This window comes from Rhamphochromis longiceps, linkage group LG8 (genome assembly GCF_057381845.1).
Source record: "Rhamphochromis longiceps isolate RC_006_pf linkage group LG8, R_longiceps_female_GT1.1, whole genome shotgun sequence".
Taxonomy (NCBI): domain Eukaryota; kingdom Metazoa; phylum Chordata; class Actinopteri; order Cichliformes; family Cichlidae; genus Rhamphochromis; species Rhamphochromis longiceps.
Genome location: NC_140564.1, coordinates 6,480,978 through 6,508,144, shown reverse-complemented (window position 1 = coordinate 6,508,144; position 27,167 = coordinate 6,480,978). Strand labels below are relative to the sequence as shown.

The 27,167-nt window shown below is 43.6% G+C and overlaps 1 protein-coding gene across 1 annotated transcript in view; it reads right to left on the bottom strand.

The window, feature by feature from the left end:
• The window catches only part of LOC146663001 (ryanodine receptor 2-like), a 313,610-nt gene that overhangs the window by 60,641 nt on the left and 225,802 nt on the right, over positions 1-27,167 (bottom strand). The window contains exons 79-89 of the mRNA XM_085415589.1: positions 26,157-26,291; positions 25,836-25,948; positions 25,440-25,536; positions 25,181-25,293; positions 19,445-19,496; positions 17,021-17,068; positions 16,821-16,920; positions 16,350-16,429; positions 12,419-12,495; positions 10,784-10,857; positions 9,739-9,756 (exon numbers count right to left, since the gene is read on the bottom strand). Coding sequence (XP_085271715.1) covers positions 9,739-9,756; positions 10,784-10,857; positions 12,419-12,495; positions 16,350-16,429; positions 16,821-16,920; positions 17,021-17,068; positions 19,445-19,496; positions 25,181-25,293; positions 25,440-25,536; positions 25,836-25,948; positions 26,157-26,291 — 907 coding nt within the window. The remainder of the gene's footprint in view (positions 1-9,738; positions 9,757-10,783; positions 10,858-12,418; positions 12,496-16,349; positions 16,430-16,820; positions 16,921-17,020; positions 17,069-19,444; positions 19,497-25,180; positions 25,294-25,439; positions 25,537-25,835; positions 25,949-26,156; positions 26,292-27,167) is intronic.

Here is a 27,167-nt window from a genome sequence, read left to right as displayed (position 1 = left end):
AACCACCAAATACCTGCAGAGGGTCAGGCAAGTCCTGAGGAGTCAGCTGAACGGTAAGAACAAGATCCGGGCCATCAACACGTACGCCCTGCCCGTGATCAGGTACCCTGCTGGGGTAATAGGCTGGCCAAAGGAGGAGATAGAAGCCACTGACATAAAGACAAGAAAGCTCCTTACCATGCATGGAGGGTTTCACCCCAAGTCCAGCACCCTGAGGCTGTACGCTAAGTGGAAGGAAGGGGGCCGGGGATGAGACAACGAACATCCAAGAATACATTGGGAAGATGGCCCCAACTGACCGAGTGCTCAGTGAATACCTCAGGCAGCAGAAACCCAAGAAAGAGGAGGGAGACGAGGAACCATCATGGAAGGACAGGCCCCTGCACGGTATGTACCACCGGCAGATAGAGGAGGTGGCTGATATCCAGAAATCCTACCAATGGCTGGACAAAGCTGGACTGAAAGACAGCACAGAGGCACTAATCATGGCAGCACAAGAACAAGCTCTGAGTACAAGATCCATAGAGGCTGGGGTCTATCACACCAGGCAAGACCCCAGGTGCAGGCTGTGTAAAGATGCCCCAGAGACAATCCAGCACATAACAGCAGGGTGCAAGATGCTAGCAGGCAAGGCATACATGGAATGCCATAACCAAGTGGCCGGCATAGTGTACAGGAACATCTGTGCCGAGTATAACCTGGAAGTCCCAAGGTCAAAATGGGAGATGCCCCCAAGGGTGGTGGAGAATGACCGAGCTAAGATCCTGTGGGACTTCCAGATACAGACGGACAAAATGGTGGTGGCTAACCAACCGGACATAGTGGTGGTAGACAAACAGAAGAAGACGGCCGTAGTGATCGATGTAGCGGTTCCGAATGACAGCAATATCAGGAAGAAGGAACACGAGAAGCTGGAGAAATACCAAGGGCTCAGAGAAGAGCTCGAGAGGATGTGGAGGGTGAAGGTAACGGTGGTCCCCGTGGTAATCGGAGCACTAGGTGCGGTGACTCCCAAGCTAGGCGAGTGGCTCCAGCAGATCCCGGGAACAACATCGGAGATCTCTGTCCAGAAGAGCGCAGTCCTGGGAACAGCTAAGATACTGCGCAGGACCCTCAAGCTCCCAGGCCTCTGGTAGAGGACCCGAGCTTGAAGGATAAACCGCCCGCAGGGGCGTGCTGGGTGTTTTTATATATATATATATCTATCTATCTCCTGGGTGACTTTCTCTTGAATGATTTTCAGAAAACTCGACCTCTGACTTTTACCTTGACATTAAGGTCAGTGAGATTTGAACTCACCTAGGATTTCAAAGTGATACCATAGATGCATTTACTACAAATTCAGAACGACTTCCGCCTTTATTGCATTCACAAGATTTTTGTGTTGTGATGACAATAGCCCCTCCCCGTAGCCTTTTACAGCAGATGGGTAACAATAGTTCACACGTTAACACATTAATTTATTCTAAACAGAACTATAAGCTGGACTTAAACTGGGCTATTTTCCTTTGTGCAAGGAGGAACAGGATGAGGACTACCAGAGACCTAAAAATTGACCCCCAGCACGCTACTGGTGTGAACTTCTCTGGCCAAACAATTCCACATTGTTTACTGAGAGCACAGCTCATGCGAGCCAAGGTTTTTTTCCCCCATGGATTTCTACATAATCACCTTGCGCTACAATGGCAGGATTAAATTCTTGGATGGATAAAATAGCTCAATCATAAGACTTAGGGTTAGATTTATAAATGGTCTGGAGTCTCAGTCCTGAAGACCACAAAAAAGAAGAGAAAAATTTCTAACATATGTATATGCTTTTATATGAATAATATAGATTCTCCTCCAGCCTCCCCACATTGATCTCACTTACTATACTTTTTCAGAGAAACGCACAAATGTAAAACCTGCACTTACACTTTCTACTGGTGTACTGTTACTCCCTCACGCACATATTTGCACTGGTCTTGGAAGAATGCTGTCAATAAAATCAATTGGTGGTGCCTTTGTATATAAATTGTTAGTAGATCACAGATCAACAGCATCAACACAAATGTATAAATAACAGCCAACAGTTCCCTAATTCTTTGTCTTTTCATGTCCTTACAATGAAACTTAAACAACTGGTAGTGTAAAGGCAATAACATAGGTATGTTAAAGGCTTGCTTAAAACTGACTAAAGATAAAAATGAAAGCACTTCTAGTCTTTTAAAAATGTTACAATTTATAGACACACATACAAGATATACAACCAAACCATGAGCTTAAGACACAATACTGGGGTGAAAATAAGTTCAAACATAAAATCTAAAAAAATCAGTTATAAGATCATGGTTATTCAAGTTTTGTTAACATACAATGAACAAATACAGTGAGTACAGAACACATCTCAGCCAGTAAATGGAGAGAAAAAGAGGGTAAGGAAGAAAAGATGGTTCAGATTTCACAAAACTGGCGGAGCAGCATGGCCAAAAACAGCCACTTTCATGTCTCAAGTGCAACATTCAAAAGGAAAAAGAAAAGGAAGGGAGACTGAAGAGGGCGAAATGTACAAAGATTAGAAATGAGAAGGGCTGCAATTAATTAGTTTATTTTATACATACATACATACACACACATTATATATAAATTAAAGGAACACTTTTTAATCCAAGTATACCATCAAGATACCATCAAGGCAGTTAACCTACGGTATATGGTATATGGTATAGTGAGTTAAGTAACAGAGAGTGTTGTTGATCAGTTTAGCTGCTTTGGTGTTATCTTATAGAGCTGACCCTACAGGGGACAAGTAGTTCAAATCCTTCAGGATGCACATTAATACATGCCATTTCCAGAACATTTGCTGTGTCTCCTAGCACAGTCAAGAGCATGGAGGAGATTTCAGAAGATAGGGAGCTATTCTAGAAGGACTGCACTGTAAAAGGACCATAACCCATCAGTAGGAACACGTTGAGCACTGCCAGACCTACAAAATGGTCACTGGCGTGAACTTATCGGCCAAACAATCATATGTTATGCTGCCAGTAACACCATTCAGCATTTCAGCTTTTCACAGATGAGATTAAGTTAACCTTGACACGTGTGACAGACATGAAAGGGTCTGGAGACGCAGTGGAGAACGTTATGCTGCCTGTAACATCAGCATGAATGGTGTAGTGATGGGTCAGTGATAGTCTGAGAAGGCATATTGATGGACAAACACACAGACCAACAGGATAGGCAATAGAGATTGACAGACCACGTGACTTTCGCGCATCGCATGCCGGGTACTAGTGGCAAAACAATCAAAGCAATGCATCAAACGCAAGCATTTGCATCACCGCAAAACGTTCATTCTCCGGTTCCAATACCTTCTTGCTTTTTCTTTGCCCCCCCAAAAAAGGTATGTACAAAACGAAGGAGAACAATGCCGGTCCGTACAAAGACAGACTTGATGAAAAGTCAAAGAAAAGATACGAGGAAAAAATCAAAGGTGTGAAAGGGTCAGACCCTCACGAGCACACAGAGGGACAAAAGATGTTAGCGTGCTGCCCAACTTTCACCACGCTCAGATTTATAATTATATGGTTCTTGGAGTGAGTGCATACACTCATGAAGTTTAGTAACTTCAGGTCACTGCAACAAGCCCAGGTACAGTTTACCGACGAATGGGTACAGGACCTTGAAATGCACCGTGTAGAACGAAAGACCATCGTACGAACAAAGGTAAGTTTACCAGTCTCACAAATCGTCTTGATAAATACACATTCGTTAACCGTTTATTAATAGGACCTTTGAGCTCAACGGTAATTAATTAGTAGTGGAAATAATTTCTGGTAGCATTACAGAAATGTAGCAGTGACAATAATATTGTATGCTGTAATCGTACTGGGCAATTAGTGATACAAAACAACTGTTTTATCCTGTGAATAAAAGTATATGTTTTTGTCATTGTACCATGGTAATAACAGAAGCGAAACGCAATATTCTGTCAGGACAATTCACTATTTATGCACAATAAAACAAAAGAGCATAGTGCGACAATTTCTGTTCAGTGCCAGACTTGCTTGTAACCTATATCACCAGTTATGTTATGAAAAATGACGTATTACCTACTACAAAACACTGACCTTTGTGTAAATGCTTGGAGCAGACTAACATGTGAGCTGGAGTGTTCTGGGACCTTATATTTGGTCTTAGAATGGCTGCAATCCAGGCCATCCGTCGGCTATTTGTTACTTCGGAAACATGGCTCGAACAATTTCTCTTCAACGACGTAATCCGATAACAACCGATCTCTTTACCCGTCGGCTTCCCGTGGCTGTCATGCGACCGGCTATTGCAGTTAATAATACAACAGCTTCTTGACATTTTTTGCATTTCTTTTTATCGCTGTGTGACTGTTTTCAATTGAAAGCCTGCGTGCGCTAGTACCGCTTGCCACGTGTTCCCAGAATCCTTTGCGGTTTTACCCCTGAATGATGTCACATTTTCAATCTCTATAGCACCCTGACTGCCAACAGGTATCGGGATGATACCTATTGGAAGTCAGGCCCTGTCAGACGCTATGGTCGTTCAGTGGGTCCTGGTGCATGACAATGGCCTCATGTGGTGAGAGTATGCAAGCTGTTCCTGGAGGATGAAAGACGTGATACCACTGACTAGTCAGGCCCCTATGTTCACCAGACCTAATCCAACAGTATACCTCAGGTACTTGTAAAATGTACTACATTCAGTCCATCCAACCTTGTTAGATTGCACCTCCAACGGCCCAGGAGCTCACTGATGGCCTGGTCTTGATCTGGGAGGAGATCCCCCAGGACACTGTGCTTAATCTCATTAGGAACATGTGCTAATGTTGTTAGGCATACATACAAGCATGTGGGGGCCACACAAACTACCAAGTTTGAGTTGCTGCAAGGAAATGTCAGCAAAATGGACTAAACTGCGCACATTATTTTTTCACTCTGATTTCATTGGTTTCATTTCCAATGAATGTCCTTTCATTGCTAACACATTACCCAGTTCATATTAGTAGATTAGTAGATATCTAGCATGGTTTTTACCCCATTGGGATCCAATGTTTTCAAAGTGTTCCTTTAACTTTAAGCAGTGCATATATATACATATATAATGTGTGAGTATCTCTGTGTGTATAGTCATGAAGAAGAAAGTACATCCCCTTTCAATTTGAAGGCTTTACATAATTAGGTCATAAAAAAAAACCTTATCAGGTCTTAAAATTAGTGAAATCCATCTTAAGATGAACAACAACACAAGACGTACTGTTTCATTATTTACATTGTGCCTGTACATTGTGGTTTTGGCTGGTGGAAGTTGTTTCACTGTGCCTTCAGGTCAGGGAATGGGTTTGGTCGTTTGGCGCATAAGCACAAACAACAGTTCAGAGTACCCAGCCTTCTTGGAGTCACTGGGTGGGGTGCTTCATCTGGTGACTGAGATGTCCTACTGGGAAACTTCAATGATCAGGTCCACTAGTCCGTGATTGATTTTGTGACAGTGTCAGCTGTCAACTGATCATCACCTGGCGGTTGGTTTAATCAGGTGGCGGCGAAGGATGCTGGACAGAATTGTGAAGGTGTGCTGAAAACACCTGCCAGAAGCCCTGGTTCATGAGATCTTCGACTCTCACCTCCAGCCTTCCGAGGGACGAAGGAATGCTGCTGGAGGTTGTTGGAGGTTGCTCAACAACCTCCATTGTTGGGCATGCTGAAAGGGGCAAGGTGGTTGGTACCTGTTATGATGGTAATCCCCAAACCAGATGGTGGGTGCTGGAGATGAAGGGAGCGATCAAGCTGAAGAAGTCCTACAGGGCTTGTGTAGCCTTAGGGACTTTGGAAGCAGCTGACAGGTACCAGCAGAGCCACATACCTTTCAGCTGTTTTTGTGCTCGGGTGATAGATGAAGCAAAATCTTATGTGTGGGAGGAGTTCAGTGAGGCCATGGAAAAAGACTGCCTCAAAGTGGTTAGGAATCCTAAATTCCTAAAGGCCCTGGGTTGTCCTGGTTGACGCATTGCATGGAAATCTGCAGATGTGCCTCTGGGGGCTTTAAGAAGGTGGGCTAGAGTGTGTACTTCAACCACAGGGGGATCACACTCCTCAGCCTCTCTGGGAAGGTCTAGTGTGGTGGAAAGTTAATTAATTAATTAATTAATTAATTAATTAATTAAACCGTATGACTGTTCCCACCACTAACACATGACCCTACGCTGTGTTCACTGCATCATTCCATGTTTGGCACTGATCACCACCTGCACTCATGTATATATCATGTATATATCTATCCACTTAGCACTTTTAATTCTTATTCTTATTTTTATATTTTTATGACAGTATGTTTGCACTGAAGCACCGCAGCAATTTCCTAATGTTGTAAACCTGCTCAACATTTGGCAATAAAACCCTTTCTGATTCTGATTCTGATTAGTCAAACCTCGGATACAGGAGGAACAGTGCTGTTTTCGTACTGGTCGTGGAACACTGGACCAGCTCTTCATCCTCCTACGGATATTTCAGAGTGAGTGGGAGTTTGCCCAGCCAGTCTACATTTCTTTTGTGAACTTACTGGTCGATCTACATCCCTACCCTCACCTATGATCATGAGCTACGGGTAGTGACTATAAGAATGAGATCACGGATATACAGTGGTGTGAAGAACTGTTTGCCCCCTTCTTGAGCTCCTATTTTTTATACGTTTTTCACATTTAGATGTTTCAGATTATCAAACTGGCAATGAGCCACAGCATCTCAGTGGAATTCAGGTCAGGACTTTCATTAAGCCACTTTGTAAGTATTAAGAGGTGGACTTGCTGGTGTATTTTGGATCATTGTCATGCTGCAGAACCCAAATGCACTTCAGCTTGGGGACACAAACATATGTCCGGACATTCTCCTTCAGGATGTTTTGGTAGACAACAGAATTCATGGTTCCATTTAAACCACAAGTCTTCCGTCCTGAGGCAGCAAAACAGTCCTGGAACATCACACTACCATCACCATATTTTACTGTTGGTATGATTTTCTTTTCTGAAATGCTGTGTTACTTTTACACCAGATCTAACGGGACACACACCTTCTAAAAAGTTAAACTTTTGTCTCATCAGTCAGTCCCCAGACTATTTTCCCAAAGGTCTTGGGTATCATCAAGATGTTTTCAGGCAAAACTGAGACAAGCCTTTATGTTCCTTTTACCAGCAGTGGATTTGTCTTGGAACTCTGCCATGAAGGCCATTTTTGCCCAGTCTCTTTCTTATGATGGAGTCATGAACACAAACTGAGGCAAATGAGGCCTGATGTTGTTCTGGGGTCTTTGTCACCTCTTAGATGAGTTGTTGCTGCGGTCTTGGGTTACCTTTGGTCGGCTGGTCACTCCTGAGAAGGTTTGCCACTGTTCCTTGTTTTCGCTATCTGTCGATAATGGCTCTCACTGTGGTTCGTTCAAGTCCTACAGGTTTAAGAAATGGCTTTTCCTTTTCCAGACTGAGAGATCTTAATTACTTTTTTTGTCACCTGTTCCTAAATTTCCTTGGATGGCAGCATGATATCTGGTTTTGAGGATCTTTTGGTGTACTCTACTTTGTCAGGGAGGTCTTATTTATGTGATTTCTTGATTGGAAACAGGTGTGACAGTAGTAAGGCCTGGTTTTGGCTAGAGAAATCAAACTCAGCTTTTCAACGATGTGATACACCACAGTAAATTTATGTTAGAACTAAGAGCATCTTTAGGATTAAGGGTAATTAGCAGCCAGGTGCTGCTAAGGCAGTGTAATTTATTAACTGATCATTGTCAAATATGACTACAAAAGCTGAAGTTTTGGCAGTTTGCTTGTTGGGAGATTTCATATCTGTATTAACACAGTGCCAAAGAGAAAACATCAGTGGAAACAGCGGTGACAGAGACTATTCGCAAGTGGGAAACGCTCAAAATAGTTGCCAATTTTTTAAGGAGTGGATGTTCATATAGTACAAACAAATTCAGGCACAAAAGATTCATGAATCACTGATTTCTGAATACACACTGTTGTAAATGACGCCGAATGTTTTTAAGGCATGCAAGGCCAAACTGGAGATGTCAGTCCATAATGCACACCAGGCGAAACCAAACAACATATCGACACAAACGCTTCATATCAACTACTATAGGCACAGTGGTGAAGGGGCAGCCACAGGACCAGCGCACCTTGCAGACAACATGAACTCCTCTGTATACCACCATTCTCGAGTCAAATATTTGGGAGGCCTTCTGTTCGACAGCCCAAACAGGGCCAATGCAACGGGTTAATGAGTAAAGTACATTAGCAAATCTACAAGAGAACAGCTAAAAAACAAAACTATCAAGGTTTTGCAATGGCCCAGTCAAAGTCCAGAATCCATTCTGATTGAATTGCCATGGCTGGACTTTTCTGGATATTTCTTGTCAGTTATTGCAGATCCAATAATCACACGCTGCTTCTGCATTTTGTCTTAAAGTGTGTTAAATAAATGACATCATTCAATATGCCATGTGTTGTTCATTTAATCATTTTAGAACCTGATAAAGAAAATTATGATCTTTGCATTCAAAGGGGGCGTACTTTCTTTTTAACAACTATATACATGTAACCTTTTTAAAATATTATATCAGAACTGTGAGGTGAAAAAAACAAGTAAGAGAATTGAAAGGTTTGTTTACCACATGACTAAAATGAAATTAACCCTATCCCTAATTGCTGGGTGACCTGGTGAATGTTAATGTTTAAAACCCAAACTGGAAAGCTGCAGACCAAAGCAGGGAGCTGAACGATGCTTTAACACATGTTGAGCTGAAAGCAGCGGCATTGTTTGTGTTAAATTACTGATAACAGTCTGTAGGTTTATGATGACCCGTGACACCTTTCACTAGACATACAATACCTTATTCTAAAATCTTAAAGTGTGCAACTTTAATAGAGGTCTAGTCTACAATTTTATTTGGTATCTGGTTAGACATATTCAATCTATTCATTGCAGCCCTGAATGCCAGAAACAGACAGAAACTGTGGCTGAGAACACAGAGGGGAGTTGTACAATTCACAACAATTAACAACCAGCACAATACAATCTCCAGTACTGAGACACAACAATCAGCTGACATAAGTTTAACTGTAAGATTCGGGGGTGTGGGTGGCAGATGGAGGTGTGCTGTGCTGGGGGGACTACTAGTCATTTTCTAATTTTCACAATGTGCCAGACACTGTACAAATCATGAGGGGGAGCCATAGATCAGCAGGTTGTGGCAGGAAGACTGTGATTCCACCACAAAATCAAGACAAGACTTCCGCCTTGTCTTGATTTTCTTTTCTTTTAAAATGTATTTATTTATTTTTTAATTCTAAAACTCTTCATCAAAGTATCATAATGAGTTTGCTTATTGTTAAAAAGAATGACAAGATACATTTTACCTTAAAATTACAAGGGGAGTAATATTTATGTATCTTCAATACAGATCTTCTACAAAGATCAGTTACAGACCCAGAGGTATTATAAAAAGCACCAAGAAGACTTTGGTAATAACTGGCTACCTCTAGAATAGTTGAAGCAAAAAAAGTTGCTTCAAGCACTGAGCAGGTTGAGGACATCCTTAGAGGTCCACACTCAGGACCTGGACAGAACTGACACAACATGTGTGTGTGCGTGCGTGCATGTGTGTGTGTATGTGTGAGAGAGAGAGCGAGAGAGGCCAACCAACACACAAGAAAATGGCAGAAGGCATAATTACCACGCTCATGAGTGATGACTGAGGGAGGAAAGAAAGTGCAGTAAACCAAAATAAGAACAGGAAAACAGGGGGAAGAAAGAAACAGAGAAAGAAAGTAAGAAAGAAAGTAAGAAACAAAGGAAAAGATTACATATAGGGAAAAGAGCGCTTTTTTCGTCATGTGGAATAAAAAAATATGTATTAAAAGAAAACCTAAAATATATAAAAATATACTACCAGAACCTTTTTTATTTGCTTTTGTCATCAATGATATGCATTTACAGTACTATGTAAAAGTCCTGAGGGACAAAGACAGGCAAAAACAGTTTGTACAGTGTTAATCATTTTGAAAGTCAACATTTGGTATGACTTCTAGCTTTCTTATCATTTCCTAATGTAGTCTTCAGGGATAGGAGCACTGTACAAGGTGAAACACTGTATAATACACTGTCAGTAACACTAATATACATTTTTATATTTAGATAATCAAATTATAATTTTTAATGTGTTGACTACTATACTACTAATCAAACTAAGAGGAATACTGTACTTTTTTCATGGAGTTGGGAAGAGTGGCGACATATTTTTATGGTTTCAAAAGTCTTTGTAATGTTTACAAACAAGAGATGTACAAGACAAATCATCAGCACGCTTGTACATCAGAAAATCATACTTGATAATGCACGCAAACCAGCAACACTGAATTACCACCTCATTTACACAGGAAAAAACAACAAAAAACCTTTTTATTGATTATAACGAACAATGTGAAAAATAAATGGTGGCTCTCTACAATCTTAATGTTTCTACAGTGTTGAAGGTTATTTCAGAATATTGTGTTGTTTTAAAAGCAGCTTTAAACTGACCATCTTTAGGTTAATTAAATACTTTAACTAGACCTAGATAAGTTAAGTATTTTAATATTAACATTCTCTATGCTTTCAATAGGTAGAAAGTTAAGGTCGTCAAACTCCATCCCGGAAAAAGAGATGTTTCATAAATTTTGGTTTTCGTTTCTGTATTTTTTCAAAATTAGCCCAAAAGGTATAAACATGGGGAATCTTACCTGATCCTTCCTCTGTCACCATTCCCAGTCCCTCTGCTTTATTTTGCCTCTCAAATGCATTTAGATCCAGAACACTAAAACAAAGACAAATATAGTGTGAATCACTACATCCATCGCATTTCTGCTCTATTCGTGTTTTTGTCTTGCCCTTGTTTGATGAGTGTTTTCCTTTTCCGTGGATTTATCCTATATGTGCAAGTCTCTGACCAGCAGTTTTATTCCATGTTTATGTTGAATATTGGCCTCTCATGTGGTTTTCAATGTTTTTATTTCATTGTTGTCTTGAATGCCCCATTGTCCATCTCCTTTATGTGTGTATGGTCTGTACATTTGCTCAGTCAGGCTGACATACACTCTTCCTAAATTGACATCTGGTTTATTTGAGTTGTTTGGTGGCTTTTTTTTTCTCTGCTACAACTGTGCCTTTTACTACCTTCCTAGGAATACTGTCAGCAAATAGAACCAAGTAAAACTTTTGCAGCCAAAATGACAACAACCTCAACATATAAACAATAATAATTTAAACCCTGCTAAAAGAGTTTGTACAGTTCGCCATTTCCTGAAAAACAAAAGTGCTGAGCACACAAAGTTGCCCGCTAGATCAGATTAATAACATTGCACAAAGTACAACCAAATTTGCAGAAGGTGCTGGCAAATATAACAGAAATAATGATATGAAATATAACACACAACAGTACAAGAGAACACAATAACTAGAATTTAATACAATATGAATTACTGCACTACGGTAGAGTGAAGCATGTACTTGTAATGCAAAGGTAACTACTGTTTTGCTGGGCAGTCAGTCAAGATAAGTGTTTGGCAGAGTTCAGTTCTAGTATGGTTCTGGAACAGAAGCAGTTCATAAATCTGTTTGTTCATGATTACAGGGACCTGAATCGTCTGCCAAAGTGCAGTAACTTCAACAGGTAATGTGCAAAATGGAATCATGTTTTCTTCTCTGCTAAGGCAGTGAGAGCTGAAAGTTTCCCCAAAGAAGCGAGTTTAGAGTACAGCTAGTTTCTGGGAAGACTTTAAGATCCTCTGAAGGGATTTTCTGTCTGCCACTGAGCTGTCAGCACATCTTACAGAGATGCAGAATGGCAATGAAGGGGGAGTTTCTCAAGAAGTGTAATCTCTGCTGTGCCTTGATAAGTGCAGTCTCTGGACCAGGAGTGATTTTCTGAAGCTTGTATACCAAGAAACTCGAAGGCAGGAACCTTTGCCACACAGTCTCTATCAATGTGTATTGGGTTATGATATTTGTTGTGCCTCCAGTAATCTATCATGAGTTCTTTGGTTTTGGTAGAGCTAAGGGTTGTTCTCTGTATCCCATCCTGGGGCTTCATCTACAAAGGCTGTCACATCTTCTTCTGAGATGTGCCAACTACAGTCTTCTCATCATCAAACTTAGCTGTGGTGTGTGGAAAATTGATAGGGATGCAGAGGGTAGAGAGGATGTAAAAGGAGGTTCAACACACAGCTTAATAATGCTGGTGTTCAATGTGACAGTGAAAGAGAAGCAGGGGCCTAATCTAACCATCTGCATGCGATTAGTCAGAAGGTCACTGATCCTGTGGTAGACAGGTGTGAAAATACTTGCTTCAGCCCTGAAATAGGAAATCTTATTTATACCTGCATGACTGCATGAGACCAGCCAGACTCTGAAAGAAGCCCACGTCCTTCTTGTCCTTCAGATAATCTAACATTTTCTGTTAAAGATGACACAGTGAAAGCACAATAAGATACTGGAGTTTACTCAGATTTGACAAAAAACAGTCTACATCTGTCATTAAAATAAAAATACTGGTGGTGGTACCCCTCAGCCTCCTAGTAGATACACCTACAGTATGTATTTCAAAATCGTACATCCCCTTCTTCTCAAGTTATCGGATTCGCAAGGTTTTCCAAAAACCTGATCTCTGACTTCTAACTTTGAGGTCAAGGACACTGAGATTCCAACTTGTCCGAGATTTTTACTACTCCTATGTTATCAGTGTCAAAGTCCTGGATGACTTACTTCTCCAATTATCACATTCACAAGACTTTCAGAAAACTTGACCTCTAGCCTTGACCTTCAGGTCAAGGTCAGTGAGGTTCAGACTCGTATGAGATTTTTAGTAGATCTGTGTGGAAGGGTGGGGTCTGTGGCTCAGTTGCAGGGGAGGGGTGGTGCAGTTGGTTTAGAGGGCAGTGCGACGGGAGACTGGCCAACAGAGTTGGAGATCATCAGGGAGGCCCAGATGGCAGCACTTAGCCTTCTGGTCGTAGCAAAAACTTACTTTCCTGATGTCCATTGAGTGATCCTAGATCTGCTTCACCACCCTAAGACCACTCCTGTTGGTTCTGGATGGAGCTGAGGGATTGGCCATTTGCCTATGCCAGGTGGCTCCATAAGGCGGTGGCCAGGTGCCTGCAGACTGGCCCAATGAAGGGGAAAGGCTGCTGAATATGCTAACATTGGAGAAGTTCACGAGGTGGCTCACAGTGGAAAAAGTGGAACGGGGTCCATTTTCATGTGATACTGGCTGAGGATCACCTGGCGCCGCAGGAGCTGGTAGCAAGTTGGCTTGTCCGGGCCCGGAGAAGGAAACCCCGCGAGGTCCCACTGTAGCCAGCAGCTGTAGTGCACTGGCTGCCAACATTTAATGGCACCAACATTTAATGGCACCAACATGTAATGACGCTTCTCCCTGTGTGGGTTCTCTTGCGTCCCTCAACGAGAGCAGCACATTTGTTGGGGCAAGAGTGCTGGAGTTGCGGCTGGGACATGTCCACTGGGAGTGCCCGCTTGATGGAGATGGGGCGAGTGTTCCATGTCACTGGCCCTCCAGCGACTTCCTCTGGTCCAGGAGTATACAGTACTCTAGTAAGGTGCCAAGTGGGTACAGACCGGGCTATGGTGGACTCGGGCTCCACGCAGGCACACCCAGTTGATGGTGCAGAAAAGCCATTAAGAAATATCTTACAGGCAGCTCATTATAACCCAATTACTGGCCACATGCAATAAAAAAAGGGAACAAATCATGGCCTGTTTTTTTTTTTTTTTGGCATTTGAAGGGATGTGCGCCTGTGGTGTGCATCCAGCCCAGGATGTTGTACTCATTACCACTAATGGAGGGTCCATTTAAGTGCACTGGCATGGATCTCATCTGGCCATTTCACCATAGTGCATGAGGGTATCACTTTGTATTACTTTTGGTGGATTATGCAACAGATATTCTGAAGTAGTGGCATCCTGGAAGAGACACTGATTGACCAAGGCTTCATGTCTTGTACACTAAAAGAACTGTTTAATTACTGTCCATCAAATATGTTTGGCCAAGCATTCATCACCCTCAGAATGACGGGTTGGTAGAGCGGTTGAACTAGACTGGAAAGTCTATAATTTTTAAGTGTATTCATTAGGATGAGCAAAATAGAGATTGCAGGCTAGACTCTCATTTTTTTAGGGACTAGTAAAGCGCTATACAAATACAGGCCATTCACCTGTACAATTGGGGAGCTTGGCTGAGACAATTTTCACTGGGAGTTAAAGTACTTGTGTTGCTCCCTTTATCCATCTCAAAATTACCTGCCAAGCGGCAAGAACTATTGGTCACAGAGTGAGTGTGGGATGTTGACTATGAAAAGGTGCAGTCGGACAGGGTTGCAGGCTCTCCCCTGCATGGTCACACCACTCTCACAGAGTACCATTTTGAAATGTGCATTGGGGTTTCAGTGCATTCACACCCTTATAGATTGCCTAAGCAGAAAAGACAAATTACTCAGAAAGAATTGGCTGTTATCCTGGAGATAGGGGTGATAGAAGAGTCACAAAACATCTGGTGTAGCCCCATAGTTTTTGTGGTGTAGAAAGCTGGGTCTATATTGTTCTGCGTGGACTACCACAAGGTGAAGGAGGTGTCACAGTTTGACGCTTACCCCATGCCTCAGGTACAAGCTTATGGATTGGTTAGGTACTGCTCGTTTTATCATTATGCTGGATTTAATCAAGAGCTACTGGCAGACTTGTCTCTGGACAAAAAAATGGCCTTCTCCAGTCCATACAGATTGTTCCAAATGGTCACACTTCCATTGGCTTGTTTAGAGCCCCAGCCACTTTCCAGCACTTCACAGACAGGATGCTGTGTCCACATGCTGCATACGCCACTGCCTAGCTGGATGATCATCCATGGATCCATGGACCATCCATGGTGACATCGAATCATATGCAGCAGGTGGCCTGCAGCCCTGGAGTTCCTGAGGCAGGCAGGGCACAAGGCCAACATGAAGAAGTGTGCGGTTGGACAGAGGGAGGTACAGTATCTGGGGTACCACCTGGGAGGCAGGCAGTTGCATTCTCAAATGGAGAAAACCACAACCACTGCAAGCTGCCCGCATCTCGGGGCCAAAAAGGAGGTGAAGTGGTTGCTGGGGCTGGCTGGTTACTATTGTTGGTTCATCTCAACATTTGCGGTGGTCACCAGTCCCTTGACTGATCTCCCCTAAAAGGGTGAACCTGATCTTGTCCAGTGGACGGAGCAGTGCCAGACAGTGTAAGGTAATGAAGACTTTTTCTTCCCTTGTGTTCTGCAGACTGACACGTTGAGCAGAGGGCTGGGGGCTGTTTCATCCCAGCAAGTAAGAGGGGTTGACCATCACGCTGTCTACATCAGTTGGAAACTCTCAGAACAAGAAACCAGGTAGAGCATGGCAGTGCCTGGCGATCCAGCGGGTGGTGGACTCTCTTCGTTATTACCTCCCTGTTCAGATCGTGCCCCACTGCAGTGGCTCCACCACATGAAAGATGTCAATGCCTAGATCACCCAGTCATATCTGGCTTGCCAGCCTTATAAGTTCAAGGTGATCCACAGGCCAGGGCCCACATACTCAGGGCTGATTTTCTCTCCAGGGGAATTTGTAGGGCTATGTGGTGGGCCGTGGACTGTGCCTCAGCTGCGGGGGGAGGGGTGGTGCAGTGGGTTCAGGGAGCAGTGCCAGGACCTAGAGGAGGAACAGGAACTGAGAGCAGATGGCTGCGCATGAGGAGGCACCTTCAGTAAGAAATCTGGTGATAACAACCCGGTAAGGCTAAATTGTAAATAAAGACCAGTGCATCTTAAAACACTGTGTGTCTTACTGGGCAACATAACACAAAGGTGTGTTGCAGTACACCATAGTATCAATTTCAGCCCTTTTGCGCTGCATTCTCAAGATTTTCATAAAATTTGACCTCCGAACCTTGACCTTGAAGCCAAGGTTACTGAGATTTGAACTCATCTGATATCTTTAATAGATACACCCATGGTGTCAATTTCAAAATTCTATGTTGCATCGTTCTCAAGTTCATTCACAAACGTAGGTGTCCACGTCGCCTGTCCACCCAGGGTGATGACAAAACCTTTTACAACTGAGAGGTAAAAATCTATGAGAAAAATTTTAAATTTCAGTGGAATAGATGCATTATATTTCACACTTGTACCAGTTACTTTGAGTATGCTTTGTATAAATAACATTTGAAAATAGATAATATAGCTATAATCCAGCAGTCAATATAAATAACAGTGAAGTAGCGAAGCATTACCTGCTGTACGGTTGAGTTCCCACCATTGAGAATAGCTATGCCCAGTTTCAGAGTAGATGCCACCATGGGACCCATCTCACCTGGAGGAGAGGAACACCCACTCGAAATGACTCACTAGCATTTGTTAGCTTTTTAAATTTGTTTATAACAAAGAACAATTGAAACTTTTATTATTTTACTAATATTTTTTTGCACAGCATATTTTTAAACCAGAATGTCAGAGAGGTATTAACACATCCTGATTATTATCGGTTACAGTTCACATATTGTTATAATGTGAGAAGTACAGAAAAAAATCAACTGAAAAATCGAGAAGGCTCCCAAACAGTCATATCCAGAACAAATTACTTTTAACACATCAATGAGTAAGCAGGCATAGGGATTGGACAGCCTGGTTCTATCACAAGGGCCGTAATATATTTGCCACCACTGAGTTACAGTAAAGAGTAGGGGGTGATAGCCAAGACTTACCTTTACTAGCACTGATGGTTTGGAGCACCATCTCAGCAGCGCCACGGTCGTGCAGCCGAGCCTGCTGATACAACAGCTTCTGCTTCTCCATCTCTTTTTCCTTTGTTAGAAAGGTGACGCATATCATTGCAGACCATCTAAAAATGAAACTGCTAAAAACTAGAGACTAGTGGAAGATTCAAGACCGACTGATCACCTACTTCAAAACTCTTCACTTCTCCATCGTCATCCTCTTCATCATGGCAACTCTGAAGGAAGGGAGAAAGGTGAAAAAAAAAGCATACAAACTACAGACTGTTTACTTAGGATAGATATAGCCACATCAGCGACGGGAAGTTCCAAAGCACTGAGGCATCAAACTTAGTGTTTTCGGTGTCACCATCTTTGTTTTTTTAAACCAGATGTTACGAATGATGGGGAGGGCCGGTATCTGCTGCTTTGTGCAAAGATGAACAGGATGAAACTTGCCAGAGTTCTACAAAATGACCTGCAGCAGGACCATCCATCCATCCATCCATCCATTTTCTTCCAATTATCCAGGGGCAGCAGCCTAAGCAGAGAAGCCCAGACCTCCCTCTCCCCAGCCACCTCCTCCAGCTTGTCCCTGGAAACACCAAGGCGTTCCCAGGCCAGCCGAGAGATATAATCTCTCCAGCGTGTCCTGGGTCTGCCCCGGGGCCTCCTCCCAGTGGGACATGCCCGGAACACCTCACGCAGGAGGCGCCCAGGAGGCATCCTTGTCAGATGCCCGAACCACCTCAGCTGGCTCCTTTCGATGTGGAGCAGCAGCAGCTCTACTCTGAGCCCCTCCCGAATGGCCGAACTTCTCACCCTATCTCTAAGGGAGAGGCCAGCCACCCTTCGGAGGAAGCTCATTTCTGCCGCTTGTATTCACAATCTCGTTCTTTCGGTCACTACCCACAGCTCGTGACTATAGGTGAGGGTAGATCGACCGGTAAATTGAGAGGCCACTGACATGAATGTCTCTGATCAACAATCAACAAACGACTTTATGATGGTGGCCTGGGGACATAGCTTCCTCTTGTCAACCCTCTGCTGACTGCCCAGCACTGTAGAGCCTGTCTGGCATTTGCCGTAGAATACCAGAATGGTCCACCACTGGTGCCCTATCCTTTTCACAGATGATAGCAGGTTCACCCTGAGCACATGTGACAGATGTGAAAGGGTCTAGAGAAGCTGTGGAGAACATTATGCCGCCTGTAACATCGTTCAGTATGACTGGTCTGGGGGAGGCATATCCATGGACAGACGCACAAACCTCTAACAGACTAGGTAATGGCACCCTGACTCCCATTAAGTAATGGGATGAAATCGTTGGACTCATTGTCAGACCCTATGGTGATGCATTGGATCCTGGGTTCCTCCTGGTGCCTGACAATGCCTGGCATGTTAAGTAAAGTAAAATAAACAATATAAAAAGAATCTTTGCCAGGCAAAGTGTGCATGATTGAGTCTCACATGCTTTAATTTTTTATTCGATGTGTAGGTGTTCACCACAAAGAGGTTTTTTTTTTATTTTGGGGAACCTGGTTGGTCCTAAAGCTAAAGACACCAATCTTTGTGTTTATATATGTCATGATCCAGGTGAGTGTTCAGTGGTTTTCTGTCCTGGCCTTGCGCTCTGCATCTGCCTTTTGGGGTGGAGCCCTGGTTCAACACCTACACTTCTCCACGTGTTTTCCATCTGTGGCATTCAGCAAGACAGTATTTAAAACCAGTGTTGCCATCAGTTCTTCACCCCTTCGTTTCTTTGTTCATGCCAAGTACTTGATCTCTTTTGTGCCTTTAGCAATCTCGTCAAGTCACCACCTTACTCCTTCCTCTGGACGCTGGTCTCCACAGTCAAATCCCAGCTTCATTCTGCAACTTGCTTCTCTCGACTTAAATTACTCACTGCTCTCACCTGCCTGTCCTCCTGCCTGCTGCTTCCTCTGGATTACTAGAATGCAAGGTTGGAACCCAACTCACTCATTCAACACTCAGACGGCTACCCACCTCCAGAGCAACCCCTGCCACGTATTCATGTCTCACCATAGTTTATTCTGTGATTTCAATAAAACTTGTGAAATCTTATTTCCGCTCTGTATTGTGTCTGCACTTATGCTCACTCCCACGTACTGGTCTCCCGGCCTTGACAGCATAAAGTGTCTGAAGAAATATACCCAGCAGACCCAATTCGGACTGCAATCCCTAAGCAGTGATATATTAACAGTATCCTAAACCAACAACAACTCTACCATCCAGAAGACTAGTAACTAGTCTTCTGGACTAGTAACTGCTAGTGCTACTGTTAACAGTGCAGCTGCTAACATTTGGTTAATTTGCCACAGTTTGGTGCATCTGTTTTTCCATTTCTTTTTCCTCTCTTAGCTTTTCAGGCCACACTAAACTATTCTACACTGAAGGTAGGGGAGGTGCCAGTTGCAATAAGTGATTTGATTAGGCAGTACAGCACCCTGCAAGTAATCCATCAGCCCAAAAGCATCAGCCCTGGTCTATGACATAAACAGCACACAGAACAATAACCGTTTTTTTTCACCGTCTATGCTAAGCCAGCTATGTGAGTCTCAATTCAAAAGTGTTGGTACTCAGATAACAGATACCTTAGCCATGATGTCTGCGTAGGCCATGTAGAGATTATCCTCATCCAGTTTACTGCAAAAACAAACACATTCACAAAAGTTAGCACAATTATAGCTGTATTAAGGAAAATTATTTTGGTGCACCACGGACTGAAATGACATCTTCTCATTTAATAGTTTTCATTATTTTTATGAATATTTACATGTTTTATATTTCAGATACTTTAAAATATCGACCCTTTGCTTTGATTACTGCTTTGCACACTCTTGGCACTCTCTCTCTGAGCTTCATGAGGTCGTCACCAGAAATGGTTTTCCAAAAGTCTTGGAGTTCCCAGAGATGCTGAGCACCTGTTGGTCCTTTTGCCTTCACTCTGCGCTCCATCTCATCCCAAACCGTCTCCATTGGGTTTAGGTCACTGTGACTGTGGAGGCCAGGCTGTCTGGTGCAGCACTCCATCACTCTCCTTCTTGGTCAAACAGCCCTCACACAGCCTGGAGGTGTGTTTGGGCTCATTGTGCTGTTGGAAAATAAATGATGGTCCAACTAAACACAAACTGGATGAGGTGGCATGTCGCTGCAGGATGCTGTGGCAGCCATGCTGGTTCAGTGTGCCTTCAATTTTGAAAAAAATCCCAGTAATGGTGTCACCACCAAAGCACTCTCACACCATCACACCTCCTCCTCCATGCTTCACAGTAGGAATAGAATAGAATAGAATAGAATAGCCTTTATTGTCATTGTACAGAGTACAACGAAATTGGAGTGCCACTCCCTTGGTGCAAGTTTCAATAATAAATATAAATGTAAAATATAAAAAGTACAAAAAAAAAACAATCGTAAGTACTCAAACAATAGTATGTACAATATATACAGGATAGCAGCATTAATATAATGACAGTATGAATAGCAGCATTAATATAATGACAGTGACTGTATGGAATAGGTTCAATTGTTTTTGTGCTTATTTACTACGGTGATAGCTCTGGGAAAGAAGCTATCCCTGAATCTGTTTGTCCTGGTTTTATGTGACCTGTACCGTCGGCCTGACGGTAATAGTTCAAACAGTTGGTTGCTGGGGTGAGAGTGGTCCTTGATGATATTGCCAGCTCTGCTGAGGTACCGAGAGTTTGCAGTGACCTCCAGGCTGGGCAGAGAGCAGCCAGTGATCTTCTGGGCTGTGTTGATGACCCTCTGCAGTACTTTCCTGTCTGCAGCTGAGCACCCTGCATACCATGTTGTTATGCCATACGTTAGGATGCTCTCTATGGTGGCTCTGTAAAATGTCACCAGCAGCCTCTCCTCCAGGTTGTTCCTTCTGAGCACTCTCAGAAAGTGGAGACGCTGCTGGGCCTTTTTAACCACCGCCGTGGTATTTGCAGTCCAGGAGAGGTCATCAGATATCTGCACGCCCAGAAACCTCATGGAGTGTACCCTCTCCACACAGCTCCCGTGGATGTAGAGTGGGACCGGGTCTGCTCTGCCCTTCCTGAAGTCCAAGATAAGTTCTTTAGCTTTCGTGGTGTTCAGTTGGAGGTTGTTAACTGAACACCACTCAGTCAGTCTGTTGACCTCATCTCTGTAGTCCGACTCATCCCCCCTTGAGATGAGTCCAACCACTGTGGTGTCATCCGCGAACTTTATGATGGTGTTTGAGAGATGGGTAGGGGAGCAGTCGGATGTGTAGAGCGTAAACAGGACGGGACTCAAAACACATCCTTGTGGAGACCCGGTGCTGAGTGTGATGGTGCTGGACCGGTGGGGGCCGAGTCTGACAGACTGTGGTCTATTTGTCAGGAAGTCCTTGATCCAGAGGCAGATGGGGGTGGAGAGTCCCAGGTGAGACAGTTTCTGGACCAGGATCTCCGGGATGATATGATTGAATGCTGAGCTGAAGTCCAGAAAGAGCATTCTCACATAGCTTCCTCGGTGCTCCAGGTGACTCAGCGCAGTGTGGAGCACTATGGTGATAGCGTCCTCGGTGGAACGATTTGTCCTGTAGGCAAATTGGTGGGGGTCCAGAGTGGGAGGCAGACCGGCCCTGATGTGCTGACAGACCAGTCTCTCAAAGCACTTCATCACTACAGGCAACAGGCCTGTAGTCATTTGGGCTGGCCACAGCTGTCTTCTTGGCGATGGGGATGATGGTGGAGGTTTTGAGGCAGGGCGGGACGGTGTTTGATGACAAGGAAAGGTTGAAGATTTTAGTGAAGACTCCGGTCAGTTCGTCAGCACATGCTCTGAGAACCTTTCCATGTATTCCATCAGGACCCGCCGCCTTCCTGGGATTCACTGACCTTAGAACACACCTCACTTGGTGCTCCCTAAGTGTTAGTGTGCCAGTGCTGGGGGCGGGTGGAAGTGGTGTGGCAGCTGAGGGCTTGGTCGTCTCAAAGCGGGCGAAGAAACGGTTTAGATCCTCAGCCAGTGAGGCATCAGTCCTAGATGTTGCCTGGTTATTGCTTCTGTAGTTGGTAATGTGATTGATCCCCTGCCACATTTTTCTGGGGTCGTTGTCAGCAAAGTGATCTTCAATCCTCCTCCTATAGGCAGCCTTAGCTTTCCTGATGCCTCTACTCAGGTCTGCCCTGGCCGCCCTATACGCAGCCCTGTCCCCTGACTTGAAGGCAGTGTTGCGGCTTTTTAGGAGGGATTGCACTTCGCTATTCATCCAGGGTTTTTGATTTGGAAACACCCTGACCCTTTTGTTGACGGTGACATTGTCAACACAGTTCCTGATGTACGAGAGTACAGTGTCCGTGTACTCCTGGAGGTTGTGGCTGGAGAATAAATCCCATACAGTTGTTGAGAAGCAGTCCTGCAGTTGAGAAAGGGCTCCTTCAGGCCAGGTTTTTATTGTCTTTGTCTGGGGCTTTGTTTTTCTCAGCAGGGGGGTGTAGGTGGGGGTGAGGGACATGCAGAGGTGGTCAGATCCAGCCAGGTGGGGGAGGGGTGTCGCTCTGAAAGCATGCCTGATGTTTGAATAGACATGGTCCAAAGTGTGTTCTCCTCTCGTAGCAAAGTCCACGAACTGGACAAATTTAGGAAGCACAGTCTTTAGGCACGCTTTGTTAAAGTCGCCGGCGACAATAAAAACCCCATCGGGGTGGGCAAGCTGTTGTTTGTTTATGGTGTTGAGCAAGAGGCTGAGAGCCGTGCTAACGTTAGCATCCGGCAGTATATAAACAGCTATCACAATAACTACTGTAAACTCCCTCGGGATGTAAAAAGGTCTGCACGAGACTGCCAGAACCTCCAAATTGGGAGAACAGTGTGTGTGAATGATCCTGCTGTTACAACACTACTCGTTATGCACGTAAACACATAGCCCCCCTCCTCTGCTTTTACCTGAGTTGCTGTTTCTGTCATGCCGGTGTAGCGTGCGGCCTGCTAACTCGACTGCAGCGTCGGGAATCAGCGGGTGAAGCCACGTCTCCGTAATAAGAATAATGCTGCAGTTACGTGCAAAGCTTGTGTTGGCTATCTGTAGCTCCAATTCGTCAAGTTTGTGGGTGATGGATCTGGCGTTCGATAGGAAAAGGCTCGGAAGTGCTGGCCGGTGTGGATGTTTGCGTAGCCTAGCGTCTGAGCCCGACCGGCATCCCCTCTTCTGCTTTCTTTCCCTCCATCGCCTTCTACGCTTGCTGGGCGGGCAGACCATCCACGGTGACCCTGGCGGTCTCGCTATCTCCACCAGGATGTTGTGTGTTCGCTGATAGTCGCCAGAAACAGACAAACTATATTTAAAACCTAGATCAATTAGGTTCTGGCGACTGTAAGAGATGGCGGCGTTGCAAACATTCAAAAATATCCAGGAACCATGCATGTGGAGACCATCCGTTCACCTTCATGAGCGTCATACAAAGACACGGTGGGTGGAATCAAAGATCTCAGATTTGGACTCATCAGACCACAGCACAGATTTCCACTGGTCTAATGTCCATCCTTGTGTTTCTTGGATCAAACAAATCTCTTCTGCTTGTTGCTTTTCCTTAGTCATGGTTTCTTAGCAGCTGATTGACCATAAAGGCCTGATTCACACAGTCTCCTCTGAACATGTAGAGATGTGTCTGCTACTGGAGCTCTGTGTGGCATCTATCTGGGCTCTAATCTGAGCTGCTGTTAACTTGTGATTTCTGAGCCTGGGGACTCGGATGAATGTATTCACATTCAGAGTTTTAGCAATTTTCCAGACTGACTGATGGGCTGTCATTTCTCTTTACTTACCTCATTGGTTCTTGCCATATTATAAATTAATGCATTTGTCAAACAGGGCTGTCAGCTGTGTACCAACCTGACTTCTGCACAACACACCTGATGGTCCCAACCCCATTAAGAAGGCAAGAAACTCCACAAATGAACCCTGACAGGCACACCTGTGAAATGAAACCATTTCAGGTGACTACATCATGAAGCTCTTTGAGATAGCTGTGCTTGAAGCTGTTGTCCTGTGAGCCGTCTATCAAACAAGCTGTTAACTCTCAGAAACCTGTCCTCTGATTCAGTCGTGTCTTTGGGTCTGCAGACCTCTTCCTGTCACAGTTTGTTTCTCAGTGCGTTTGACGGTGAAGGAAACTGTACTCACTGACACTTTGACTTTCTCTGTCAGGACAGACGCACATTTTTAAGTGTTATGATGGTCTCTCTCTCTTCCACTGTTAATGGTCTTTTTCTCACCATTTTTGTAGCAACACACTACTTTCTGCAGTACAGTACTGTTCAGCTGATGCTCACTAGGGTATGGCACCACAGTGTGTTCAACACTGTTTTATGCAGACAGAGGGGGTTGGAAGTAATCCAAGTTGGAACACCTGTAGGAATTAGTAGCACCAGCTTTCAAGGCTTGATCAACCTTCACTGCTGCAGAACAGCTTTGAATTGTTAACCCATGTTGTGTCCTTGAAAAAGGCCTTTTGGTATAATTTTGAAATGTACATTATTTTTCAGTTTTGGGTAATCTAACCTCTGGCAGCTCACCACTTACCTTTGTGCCATTTCAAGCTATTCATTGGACTTTAATAATAACAATAATAATAATAATAATAATACATTTTATTTGAGGGCGCCTTTCAGAAACCCAAGGTCACCTTACAAAAAACACAATTAATAAAAGGAACAATAGTCATAAAATACATAAAATAAGTTAAAATTACAAAACAGAGCGTGACAACAGATAAAATCAGCATTAAAGCGAATAAGCCAGTTTAAACAGATGTGTTTTGAGCTGTGTCTTAAATACGGAGAGGGAGTCAATATTTCTTAGTGCAGGAGGAAGAGAGTTCCAGAGCCGAGGAGCAGAGCGACTGAAAGCTCTGTTCCCCATAGTGATAAGGTGTGAGGACGGAACAGTAAGATGAATAGCAGATGATGATCTGAGAGGGCGGGAAACAGCTGTGATATGGAGCAGGTCACACAAATATGCAGGAGCAGATTTATGGACACACTTGTATGCAAGAAGTAAGATTTTAAAATTTATCCTGGCTTCTATGGGCAACCAGTGAAGCTGCTGAAGAACTGGGGTAATATGAGCACTTAATGGAGTGCAAGTTATGACCCGAGCTGCAGAATTTTGAAGAAGTTGGAGTTTATGAAGGGACCTTTTAGGGAGACCAAATAGGAGGGAATTACAGTAATCAATACAGGATGTAATAAGACTATGGACAAGGATGGCAGCAGCATGGGGAGTAATGACTTGAACTGCAACAAATAACTGGAAAAATAGGGACTTTTAACAGGTAGTGTGTAAAATTACACACCATTTTTCTGTTAGGGCTGTTCTGCTGAACAGCTGGATGAGCTGATGCAGGGGATCTATGTGTTTGTGTTTCTGCCCCTCCTCTTCCTCAGATGGCTCCTGTTCACCTGGTTTCTGAAATCAACACACATTCACAAAGTGCTAAAACTCTGCTATACACTGAATAAATTAACACACAATTTGCCTTCAAAACAAGTACAAATTCCAGAGTAGTCAGAATAATTCCACTTGTTTTGTTTTTTTAAATGAAATTAACTTACAGCGAGGTCTTCTATGAGTTTATCTTCAAAGTAGTGCTCCTCTGTCTCGATCCAGGACTTTTCATAGCCCTGCAGGAACAAGTTTACAGCCCGGTGCCTAGTATGAGAGAGATACATGGATGACTAATAACTGTTTATCTACCCATCTTCTGCTGCTTATAAAGGGCTGCACTGTAGGTGCAACATATATCCACAATCTTTCCTCACTAGCCCGAGGTGTGGCTGTAGATGAGGGTGGGAAAATAATAAAGTGCACAATTTTAAATATTTCTTCTTCATTTTACGCGTGTGTGTGTGTGTGTGTGTGTGTGTGTGTGTGTGTGTGTGTGTGTGTGTGTGTGTGTGTGTGTGTGTGTGTGTGTGTGTGTGTGTGTGTGTGTGTGTTTGAGAACATACCTTGGCAAGTTATAGAGTGGTGCCATCCTGAAGCAAGCGACCACAGCTCTCTTCCTCTGTTTTGAAAGCAGTTTGTGCCACACAGCCTTCTTACTGCGCTGAGGATGCTCCACCTGAAGACACAAACTGAACCACTCAGTAAACTGGATATTTAGTTGGTGTACCTTACCATCTGGAAGCCATATTATCCTGGAGAAGTATGTGGTCAGCTTTAATAAAGACCAATCAGCTAGTTTAAGAGGACCGTGGGGTACCTTAAAGCTATACTCTCTACGTAGGCACAAAAATGCGCAAAATCAACTCAAACTTGAATATATAGACCTGCTCCAGGTGGAAGAGGACATGACCAATATCCAGGATTCTCTCCACAGTCTTCTCTGGGTCAGTAGTATCCTCATAGTGGTTTGGGAGGTCTCTGTACAGGGCCATCTGCCAACGAATTGCTGGGTCCTCTGACTTTGTAAGACACACAGAGGAAATGCATGACGCTATTGGCCTATTCACAAGGTTAAGCACCTTTGTGAATATATAAATATATAGTACGAACCAACATCTAGCAACTCGTTTACATCTCTCTCGACTTTAACAAAACAAAAGCCAAAACACAGAAAGAGCGCATGTAAAGCTCATGATTCAGTAGCTTGTATAACTACCTTGCTGGCAATAACTTGAATTGGTTGGGTTTTTTTGCATGACTTCATAAGTCTTTAAAATCAGTGTGGAAGAATTTTGGCCCAGCCTTGTTTATAACGTTGCTTCAGTTGATTTAGGTTTGAAGCCATTCATTTACGCACAGCACTCTTAAGGTCCTGCTACGTTCAGTATTTCAGTCACTCTAGATTGCTCTATAACTTCAGATTCAGTTCTTTTTCTGCTGGTGTGTTTGGGATCATTGTCCTGTTTCCTGACCCAGTGTGGGTGAAGCTTTAGCTGTCAAGCAGATGGCTTCTCATATGACTCTGGAATATACAGTGTATCAAAAATAAATCATACACTTTCACAAGGCTGTATTTTAAGCTTACACTAAATTTAAAATATATGGCTGAATATAAAGTTTTACATACAAAATGTTCAATGTTTATGAATAATCAATGAAATACTTCATCCCATAGTTCACTGTAGTCACTGCAGCCACTGCTGTTGTTCCCGGTGAATGGCTGCAGAATTAAAGCACTTTGAAATTGAATGATTCTTTTTGATACAGCCTGAACTCTCCTGTACAGACGAGTTTAGTGATGTTAGTGGGATAGGGGCTATGTGGAGTGATAGAGTTCCTTCAATCACTTGTTGACAGATTGAATTTCCTATTCTATATCTTTCGGATAACCTATG